This window comes from Lipotes vexillifer, unplaced genomic scaffold, assembly GCF_000442215.2.
Source record: "Lipotes vexillifer unplaced genomic scaffold, Lipotes_vexillifer_v1.1 scaffold98, whole genome shotgun sequence".
In the NCBI taxonomy this organism is placed as follows: Eukaryota; Metazoa; Chordata; class Mammalia; order Artiodactyla; family Lipotidae; genus Lipotes; species Lipotes vexillifer.
Genome location: NW_006799611.1, coordinates 2,424,929 through 2,435,597, shown reverse-complemented (window position 1 = coordinate 2,435,597; position 10,669 = coordinate 2,424,929). Strand labels below are relative to the sequence as shown.

Sequence of the window (10,669 nt, the reverse complement as noted above, 5' to 3'; positions counted from 1 at the left end):
CCCGCGTCTCCTGCATCGGCAGGCGGACTCTCAAGCACTGCGCCACCAGGGAAGCCCTAGGTAACCTTTTGAAATTATTTTTAAATTTTTTTGGAATTGTTTTAAAAAATTTAACTCTAAAAATTTAATTTTTAATAATGGCAAATACCAACAGATAAAACCTACATAACTAACTCTCCTAGGGGCTCTCAATAACAGTTCAGAGTACAAAATGGCCCCAAGCCCACAGCGTTTGAGCACCTTGGCTTTAAGGGATGAACATCACTGTCCTTCCCCGAATGCGCCAGGTGCCTTAGAGTCACGTGTGGCCGTGTCCCAAGCCCGGCCTGGCGCCCCCTCTGCTTACCTCATGGGCAGAGATGTCCGCCTCCAGCAGTTGATGTTTTTTTAGCAGGTTGTTCACAGAAGCCAGGTCTTTGCCATAATCCTCAGAGGCCAGCAGGGCTTCCACCTGGCAATGAAAACATGAAAGGGAAGGCTGACGTCTGGAGTGCATCCCTTGTCTTGGCAGACCCAGGATGCCCACTCGTCCCCCAGGCTCCCCCGTCTGGACAGCTGCAAACTTCCCCACCACACGCTGCTGCTGTGCCGGCTTGGCGTGGACCCTCCCCTGGGCAGAGAGGCAGCAGCTTGGGCAAAGACTAATGTACAGAGGTGTTCACTGCAGCAAAACGTATCCCCCAAAGCTGGGAGCACCAGCGTGGCCAACAGTACGGGAATATGGTTAAATTACGGCCTAACTCTGTGATGGTCTAAGGCAGTTACTCTAATGTTCAGGAAGACTTTTCATGACTTGAAATAACACCACCAATATGTACTGATGAAAAATTACGTCACGAGCTCAAATACACATAAAAGAACAGTTACACAAAAAGTCACGGAAATAGGTGTAGACCAGATAGATACAGAATAGTGGTCTTTACGATTTTTAAATTTCTTTTTACTTTCTGTACTCTCTGAACAGTCTACAGAGACCGCAGGACTAACTCTGGCCTCCGGGCTCTTTGCTGTTCTGGTTTCTATCTGGGCACCGTGAGAGCGGCCTGCACACAGACCCCACCACCCACTCCCGTTTGCATTTTCCTGTGGAAACAAGCGACCCATGCCCAACCAGAGATAAGCTCTCTCTTCTGTAAACATTCCCTCCCTCTGACTACAAACCCCTCAGAGTACACAGCTCACACCTGATGATGATTTCTGTTAAAAGGGACGTCGGGAGAGCCCTGCCTTTCCACGGAACCCTCCAGTGGGGAAGGGAAGCCCCGTGGCCTCACCTCAGAGAGCCAGAAGTCAAAGTCCTTGATCCCCGTGTTGAAGTTCTGCTGCTTGTTGGCTTCTTTCAGCTTCTGGCTCTTCTCAGCCGACTTCTGCACCAGGAACTGCCACTGGTCAGCTAAGGCGGCCAGCCGGGCCTGGGCAAGAGAAGAGAGCCGTTGGAGACGGCCAACTCCACGGTCAGCGCCCTCTCTGGAAGCCGACCTGACGCCCCTCACAGAGGAGGGCGGAAGATGCTCACAGGAGCCACTCTCGCTAGCATCCCCTCAGCAATGCAGCCAGAAGTCTTGTGTTTATTCTCCTAAGACTGCATTCCAGAGTCATCATCAAGCTGACGACAATGCTGAAAGTCAAATCCAGCCCCCTCTTCTTCCCGGGCCAGGAGGAGGGGAGCTGGGGGACGGCGTACCTTGACGGCGTCCTCGCTGCCGGCACAGGCCCCGCGGTCAATGAGGGAGTTGCCCATGTCGATAACTCCTCGAATCCGGTCCGCATTGGCGTGCAGTTCTGCTTCGAAGGCCTGATGCTTCTGGTGCTTGCTCTGAAAACACCGAAGGAACCCTGCCACAACCTTTCGAAACCAGGTCCTGCTAGGCTCTGTCTTTTCAGGGAGAAGGGGTTCTCAGAAGGGAGGGAGTGGTAGCAGACTCGAGGAACTAGGGGCAAGTGTCGACATTTTTATAGAAGGTGATCACAGAATCTGTGCGAAATACTTTAGGGGTCAGTCTGATGGAAGTTCAGCAGAAGGTCCGAGCTTGGAGAAAGGAAATGCACCAGCTCAGGAGGAGGTGAACTGCGTCAACTCCTCAGTCAGCTGGACTAGCTCTCTGTGAGTGAAATCCTGGAATTATACACTTTCTAACATTTTGCAGGAGCTGGTAACGGCCAACGGTAGTTTTGGCTCTACTTGTGCATCAATTCCCATCCCCGGCTTTCTCCTTAGTGGAAAGCAGCTCTAACTAATAACACACATATGGCCCTCTCATCACCTAAGGTGGCGGGCACTATGAAACAAGGTATCCGAGGGCCAGCGTCCCTTCCATCGACAGAGAAGAAGGCTACAGCTGCCGCAAACCTTGGCTTTGCCGGCTTCTCATCTGGCAGCTGCAATCAATCAAAACTGCTGGATTTGTCAAAATCCAGGCTTGACTGTAGGTTAAGAATTTCTTTTTGCTAGAAGAGAGGGCTGGGAGGATGATGGGCATCTGAGGCTGGGGGGCACCACGGGAGACAAGTGGGAGGACGCAGCTGTGGGGCAGTTCTGGGTGAGAAATGCGGGGTTGCAGGCAAGAATGTGATATGGGGAAAAAAGAACTAAAAGGAAAAAAGCAGTACAACTGGGGAAGGATTCTGCATCAAATGTTTCATTTCAGCGGCAGCAACTGTCAAAAGATGGAGCCACGTGGCTGGCGAAACGCAGCACCAACATTAAGCGTCCCTACACCAGCTCTGCGCCCAAAGCCCAACCACAGAGACAGAAAGAGTCTCAAATGCCCAGGCATCCTGACAAAAGCCCCTCTTCTGTTTCTTGTTCTGATCGTTCTTTGGCTCAATTCCCATCCACTCTATTTCTTCATTTCTTCCATCCACTTAGGCAACTTCTAAGCTACATTTTGACTAGAAAGTCTCTTTCACTGCCCCTTGGGTGATGTTCACTTTTATCTTAACCTCTCACCCCCAGGTCCTCTTAGACTCAGGAAGATCACCTGCCTCTCTGTGGATCTCTAGCTGTCCCTCTCCAGTGACCAGCACTTCTGGATGCCAGACTGCGTGGGCAACGAAACCTGGCCCTGCCCTAGTCCACCGAGAGCCACGAGCCCAGAGCAAGAGGAACCGAAGTTTACACAGAAAAAGCTATTTCATTTTTTTAAAAGAAGCACACCTCTTATACGAAAGCAGTCAACTACTGCCCCCCAGACCAAACACTGTACACAACTTGCCTAAGTGATAAATTAGGAGGGGAGAGGGGGAGCAAAGGGTTGCAGGCTAATTACAACAGAGAAAGCCACATCCCACGGGGACACTTGAATGGAGGCTGATGGATGATTAGAAATGAAAAGCGTGGATGAGGAGACACCGGCAGAATCTACAATTGCGAGAATCTACACACAAGAGCACAAACACTGGAGCTCGTTTAACTAGAACTCTTAAAAAAAAACATAAAACTTACCAGCAGCTTGGAAAGCTACAAAAATAGATTAAAATAACAAGAGTTCAGTACACTTATGTGACTATGCATATCAGCTATTCAACAGAAACTCATTTTGCCGTCATACTTCCCTGGGAAGGTGAGCATTCAGGAACAGCAAATACAAGGGGGGCTTTTCTGCAGGCTCTTTAATAGCAGACATGGTTTCAACAGAGGCAAATGAGGTAAGCGGCTTCTGAAATGGCTCTCATCATTTAAGTGAGGCTTTCCCACCGGTTCATCTTATTAAAATACTTTTTCTTGGCATCACTGGGGGTACGAGGAAGCTGTCTTAGAGGTATCTCCCTCTTTTAAAGATACCTTACTTTAACAAGATCTACTCAATAACACAGGCTACTTAGGAGATAAACAGCTAATCTGTTCAGCTCACCTGGATGTTGGTAGGGTCCTTATATGACTCATCACTTGCAGTCTGTAATTTTTCGCTGATCCAAGCCTCAATCTCATCCACATCCCGGCTGAACTGTTGGAGAGTCTGCGATTCTCCCAGCTTTGACCTTTTCTCAATCATCTGGGCTTTCAGACGTCGCCACCTGAGAAAGTGAAACCGAGAGCAAAGGTGAGCACCCCACAGAACTAGACAGGCTGGGCCGCTCACACAAGGGCGGCAAGACCCGTCGGCTACACAGACCACCCACCTGTCCAGAACCTCATTACGCCGGCTGGAGACGTCACCTTTGGCGTAGTGGCCGCCGGCGATGAGCTGGTCGGCAAAGGACTGCAGGGCGGCGATCTTCTCCTCCTGTCGGCAAACAGAGGCGCGAGGTCAAGGCGGCCAAGATGACTCCGCCTCGCCTGGACTGCAGGTCTCGAGAAGAGAACGGTTATTTTGGGTGACTAGCTGGTGATGGGATCAGAATACACTGACACTCTAGAAGCAGGAGTGTAAAAAGCCAGAGGAAAGCTTGATTTCAATCATTATTAGAGTAGAGTTTAACTCAAGAAGATTCCAGGTCACGCTGGGGTGGGGCCGGGGCTTGAGCACCAGCAGACGTCACCTACAAGACTGGGTTTCATAAGAAAACATTATCCGATTTTCAACAAAATGGTTTCTAAGCCAAGGAGTTTTGCATCTTTCTGGTTTACGTTCATGGATTCACTTACCTACCCGTAAGTTTGTTTTTCTTCCCTTTCGGTAAAAAATTTTTTCCCTGTGGCATCTCTGTTATTAAAACCTCAGAAATGGGACTTCCCTGGTGGCGCAGTGGTTAAGAATCCGCCTGCCAATGCAGGGGACACGGTTTCGAGCTCTGGTCCCGGAAGATTCCACGTGCGGCGGAGCAACTAAGCCCGTGCGCCACAACCTCTGAAGCCCACTCGCCGAGAGCCCGTGCTCCACAACGAGAGAAGCCACCACAGTGAGAAGCCCGCGCACCACAACGAAGAGTAGCCCCCCACTCTCAGCAACTAGAGAAAGCCCGTGTGCATCAACAAAGACCCAAGGCAGCCAAAAATAAATAAATAACATTAAAAAAAGACACAAATTGGATAATATGAACATTTTTATAAGCATGCCTCAAACCAACAAACAAAACCTCAGAAGTGCCAGAATTTATATATAAAGTTTAAAAAACTATTAACATATGTCACTTTTCCTAGACTGCACAGCTCTGCACTGGACCCGATGGGGACTACACTGCTTCCTCTGTAGTCAACACCAAGTATGTTAATTTGAGGATGCTGCCAAAACTCTGCAGCTGAGTTAAGCAAACAATAACTATTTTTTTTCTCTCGTCACTGAGAAGGGAAAGGAGAATACACCAACAGAGAGACAGAAGATGTCAACCTGGAAAGGTACAAAGGCCTCACCTGGACGTTAATGGCTTTGTCAAAGTCCTCATGTTTTTTGATCAGAGCCTCCACGCTGTCCAGCGAGTCCCCTTTGTCTTCGGTACTCAGGAAGGCCTCCCGGGCAGCCATCCAGCTCTCGGCCTGCTCGCAGTCCCGATGGAACAGCTAAAGAGGGGACAGGCAGGTGAGAAGACAGAGCCTGGGGCGATGAGACACCTGGTCAGAAACCCTGCAGCGAACAGGAAGCTACTGTCCAGCACATGTACCTGCAATTCAAGGCACTGATCCAACATCATCCTGCGCTGCACCCAGGCCTTCTCCAGGTCTGCACGCTCCTGATCTAGAATATGTAGTTTCTCCTTGATCTCGGGGCTGGCGTAGTGCCCATGGGCCAACAGCTGCTGCCCAAACTGCTCGAATGCCTGGAAAGTGCCAGCCCTGGCGTCAATTTCCGTCCGGTGCTCCTGCCAAGAGGAGGGAAGAGATTAGGTACCGGCAGGAGCTGCCCACTCTCACGTCAGCTGCAAAGGCCCTCCCAGCCTGGCAGGGCAGCCACGTCTCCGCTGCTCAGCGGGCCCACCTACCTGGTGTCGTTCCAGCAGGGCCTCGGCTCCGGTGACATCCTTGGCTAGCTCGTCTGAGGACACCAACCCTCGGATTCCATTGATCCAAGACATGAGGTCCCTGGAAACCAGATCCACAGAGGAATGGCTATTACGCTACCTGGCAAGCAGGCCTTCTGCCCAGGAAAAGAGAGAACTACATAATTCTTATCTCAGAGGGCTATTTGGGGTTAATCTAGTTAATCTACTGAATGGGGCTAGAACTCCAGGCAAAGTATTTCAAAGCTTCTTGCTTGTCTTATTGAAATAATAAGAAAAGAACAACTCAAGAATTCCTCAGAGGAAGAATGAACAGGTTTATAACTAAGATCTTCTCACCCTACAGAATAACAGGTTCTTAGAGACAGTAGCTGTGGTTAAGTTTCCTACAGCTTCAAACGCAAATGCTTTTCTTTAGGATTAAGTTTTTGGTTTTTTTTTTTTTTTGCTGTGTGGCTCGTGGGATCTCAGTTCCCCAACCAGTGATTGAACACGGACCCCCAGCAGTGAAAGTACCAAGTCCTAACCACTGGGCCTCCACGGAATTCCCAGGATTAAGCCTTCTAAGTGCTAGATCCAGGAATGCATTTAATCCAGCTAGAAAGGCCTCTGGCCCAGAGCCAGCGAGCCGGCTTCTTACCGGAAGTCGCTGAGGAAGCGCTGCAGGTCGTGGGAATCGCCCAGCTTGGCCTTGCGCTGGTCGGCGCGCTTGCCCAGGCTGCTCCATGCCTGGTTCAACTCGGTGCACTTCTCCTGCAGGTCCTCTGCCGACTCGGGGTGGGACTGGATCAGGCGCTCGGCCGTTTCCCCAAGGGAATTCACCTGGGGAAGAAAGCGGTGAGCAGCAGGGAAGGAGGGAGCACAGCCTCGGGCAGAATCGCAGGAAGTCGGCTCCACACGCACGTCCTCTCACCTTGTCGCCGAGGGCCGCGAGGTCCCTCTCAAAGCCCTCGTGCTTGCGCTGCAGGGCCTGGACACTGGCCAGGTCGTGGCCATAATTGTCTGTGTTTAGAGCCTGGTTCTTCTCTTCGATCCACTCTTTGGTTTCGTCGGCATCTCTGTAGGTGGGACACACGTTCAAGTTAATGAGTGCTGAGTACGGCTGCCTTAAGCTCAGGTCAAGTAGGGAAACTTCATTTCACTGGCACCAGCACATGTGTCAGTGGCCCACCAACAGCTCTAAACAGCAAGGAACACATATTGATCCGCTCAGCGTTACTGACTGAGAGCGCCCACCAGGTGCCAGAGCACAACCATCGACAAGAGCCAGCCGTTACCGTCGGCATGAACCCAACTGTGGCCTGCTCCCCCTCTGCCAGCCCCGGCCGTCCCTCACCTGTGGAACCTCTGCACTTCGTGGGCGCTGCCCAGGATCTGGCTCCGCTCCTCGGCCAGCTGCTGCAGGGACCGCCAGCGTTCATTCAGCTCCTGAGGGAGGACAGCAAAGCGTTAGCCACACCAGACTCTGGGAAAAGGGCCAGAACCAGAGGAATGGTGGCTTAACGTGAAAGGAAAGGCTGGGGCACAGATGATTTCCTGTTTCCAAGCTTCCTAGTTCAGTCGATGAGCACGCCACGACAGCAAAAGTCCAGAAAGCCAGACCCTGCCACAGCTCGCCGGACGCCACGGCACGAACACTCCACCAACACCTGACTTGGAATCACCGCGGAAGCAGCAGGAGAGACGCCGCTGACTTATCTTCACTCTCAGCGCCTAGCCTGGTGCCTGCCTCAGAGCAACTGCTTCCTAACAACCACCGAGTGGACAAATCCCCAAGTCTACTGCTCCCCAACACCCCGCACGGCTGCATCGCCGGACAGCAGCAGCAGCCCAAGGAGTACAGCGCAGCTGCAGGACCTTGTACTGGGGAGACAAGCCAGCTCGGGGTCCAGAAAGGAGGCAAGAAAGGCAGTCACTGCCTTCCAACAATACGCTCCTCGCAGCTCCGGGCCCTCCTGGGGGAGAAGGAAGGAGCTCACCAGGCTCACTGCCAGGACCAGGCAAGCTGAGCACAGCCTCCTGCTGCACGAAGAGAGTAGAGAGAGTCCTGGCCAGGACACCCTCGGGCCCAGGAGAGTGACAAGTGCTACAGTTCACACAACTAATTAGGACAAGAGCCTTGCTGAAGACAGGAGGAGACAACGAAGGAGACCAGGGAAGACAAGGAAAGCTGCCATGGTTTCTTACCTTGATGGAATTAAAGGTGGCCACGGTGTGAACCATCAGGCGAGCAGACTATGTGGGGAGGAAAGCAGAAGAGCAAACTAATCAAGTGTCTGCTGATTAAGAGAGAAATCTGGGGTGCAAGTGCTATTAATTAGGTTCCAAATGTCCACCAAAATGATTGTAAAAGGATACCATCAAATTTCTGAGCAGAGCAGCAATGAGAGTATCAACAACTAGAAAGTCAGGCAGAAACCCAAGTGCACAATCACACCCAACTCAGTGATTCATTTTACTCCAAGAGTGAAAAGAGCGGTGAAAACCACAATTAAAACGGCTGGTCGGACAGGAAAAAAAAGGCTCAAAGACTACTGACTGGTGTCTTTTTCTTGTCCCTACTACAGAACAGTCCAGAAAACACACTTAGTTGAACAAATGCTGGCGGCTGGGACTATTTAAATAGTCAAGGACACCACTAATTTCATTTTCTGTTTATGGTTACTGGACTGTGGTTCCTTCTAACAGAATCCCCCTTGAACTAAGGGCAACAGCCTTACTAGATGAAAAAGAAAATACGCTGGCGAGTTAGCTTTCTTCTCATCAACGTAGTCACTTCTAAAAATCAAATGCCCCTTGGGGTCTCAGAGCCCACCTGCTTTTATCGGAAAGAAACCCTACTTGGCAGGCACTGTGATGCTCATAATCTTCAAGTATGTAAAGAAAAGGAGGAGCTGAGCTTGGACGCAGGGAAGTTAGGCTCCTAGGATGTTCCTGTGACACACCCAGTGACATGTTCAACCAGTGTCGGTGCGTACAGGGTTTGGAAAGCAGACACCCGTTGTTTCGAATCCTTTTCAGAAACAGGAGGTACTGACTGGTGTTTGTGGAGTCATCTGAAGCACGTTTCTGAAAACATACCTGTTACCAGAGAAACTCTGGCAGGAGATCAGACAGGTAAGGGTGCTGCTCATTCATGTCACCAATGATTGAATTTTGCTATTCAATGAAAATTAAGATTGAGAAGAGAGGAGAAAGCTGAATCCAAGGAAAAATGTACCCTTCCTGCCAATTTGGAGCCTATTTAATAAGCAGAATGGTCAGAGCCTGGAGGGACAAGGAGGCCAAAGAAACAAACCCCTTTCAGCCTAGGTCCTCACAACAGGTCAGACCTCATGACAGGGCTGAGAAGCACCAACCTAGGGTCCGGTGCGGGGAGACTTTTTGTTTTTAGGTTTTCATGCTTTCTTCAGATTTTAGGAAGGTATACTTTCATAAAGTAGAAATCTGCTCTTTCTAGCTTGTCTCTAACTCAAGTGGCATATTCCTGAAGAGCTGGGTCAGGAGGAAAGATGCTAGAATTTGCATTTAGGCAACTAGTTCCATAATCACGGCTATAAACGCTTCACATGAAAAAGCTTATCCACTGTCCTCCTGGAAGTTATGCCCACCCTGGTCAAGCACCACCCCTGGATCTCTCTGGAATAATGTCCACTGCAGCTGGTAAACATCTGGTGTCCCCCCTTTATGTGTCTCGTCAGGATGTGGACCTTCTCTCAAGCCTTTCTTAGGCCCCGGGAGGAAGCGGTCAGGCAGACGACGAGAGGAACTTACGCTCCTTTTCATCCTCACATCATGTGTCCTTTGGGCTGTAGTCCTATTGGTGGGACCATGCCTGACTATGCAGTGTGACCTCTGTGAACTGCAGTCACCCCTGTAACCTTGGTACCCGACAGGGAATGATCCTAGGACCCCCCGAGGTCCTAAAATCCACAGATGCTCAAGTCCCTTGGAGCCGGCGCCCTGTATGGGCGGGTTCTGCATCCTTGGATTCAACCAACCATGGATCGGATGCTAGTATTTTCAATTGTTGGTTGGTTGAATCCGAGGATGTGGAGCCACGGATGTGGAGGGCCAACTGTATACCCTGGCAGCGACAGTGCATGATAAACTCGACCTAACTGAATTTGTGCTGAGCATCTGCAGGGAGACATTTTGCTTCTGTGTATTAAGCACCACATTTCAAGGCATGACAGATTCCAAGAATACAACACCAGGGTCAGAAAGACACCAGGCCAAACAAGTCCAGAAACCACCACAGGCTCAGACAAGCCGAAATACTCAGATAACAGGCACGCCAGAAAAGGACGTAAAGTATTTCTGTTCCTGGAAAACCTCTGGAAATAATCATTTGCACAGGAGCTCTTACCTTCCACGGGGAGGCCGTCTTGGAATCAGTTTCATCCTATCCAAAGATAAAGGAGGCATTTAGGCAGCCAAGCAACTGTGCACAAAACAAAGCAGCCCCAGCCTTCCCTCCTCTAGACGACAGGAAGTTCACAGAGAAATCAGCTGGAACAGCAATTCCCTCTGTGACTCAGAACTCAACACTGGCTGGCAGCAAACTGCAAGCCTGCTTGAGGGAAACGAAGCAAACAAATAAGAGAAAAATTCTTCCTTTTTTAATGCAATAGGAGAAATGGAGACAATGAGGAAATTTAATAAAATGTCCAGCTTTTCTTTATGTCATATTCAGAGGACTCTTTGAAGAGGGATAAACAAACCTCAAGAATCCTGTGGAGGGAGATGAGCTCGGGGCTCTGTGACCGCCTGGAGGAGTGGGGGGAGGGTG

At 50.4% G+C, this 10,669-nt stretch overlaps 1 protein-coding gene across 4 annotated transcripts in view; it reads right to left on the bottom strand.

Annotated features, from left to right (window-relative positions):
- The window catches only part of SPTAN1 (spectrin alpha, non-erythrocytic 1), a 60,394-nt gene that overhangs the window by 15,779 nt on the left and 33,946 nt on the right, over positions 1 to 10,669 (bottom strand). For 2 of the 4 annotated variants that reach the window (XM_007471784.1, XM_007471786.1), the window contains 14 exons: positions 10,247 to 10,282; positions 8,065 to 8,112; positions 7,214 to 7,305; positions 6,791 to 6,935; positions 6,518 to 6,699; positions 5,860 to 5,959; positions 5,542 to 5,739; positions 5,294 to 5,440; positions 4,123 to 4,226; positions 3,855 to 4,017; positions 3,446 to 3,460; positions 1,685 to 1,816; positions 1,275 to 1,412; positions 347 to 451 (listed from right to left, as the gene is read on the bottom strand). In XM_007471784.1, the coding sequence (XP_007471846.1) occupies positions 347 to 451; positions 1,275 to 1,412; positions 1,685 to 1,816; positions 3,446 to 3,460; positions 3,855 to 4,017; positions 4,123 to 4,226; positions 5,294 to 5,440; positions 5,542 to 5,739; positions 5,860 to 5,959; positions 6,518 to 6,699; positions 6,791 to 6,935; positions 7,214 to 7,305; positions 8,065 to 8,112; positions 10,247 to 10,282 (1,605 nt within the window). The remainder of the gene's footprint in view (positions 1 to 346; positions 452 to 1,274; positions 1,413 to 1,684; positions 1,817 to 3,445; positions 3,461 to 3,854; positions 4,018 to 4,122; positions 4,227 to 5,293; positions 5,441 to 5,541; positions 5,740 to 5,859; positions 5,960 to 6,517; positions 6,700 to 6,790; positions 6,936 to 7,213; positions 7,306 to 8,064; positions 8,113 to 10,246; positions 10,283 to 10,669) is intronic. The other 2 variants (XM_007471785.1, XM_007471787.1) reach the window with 1 other exon arrangement.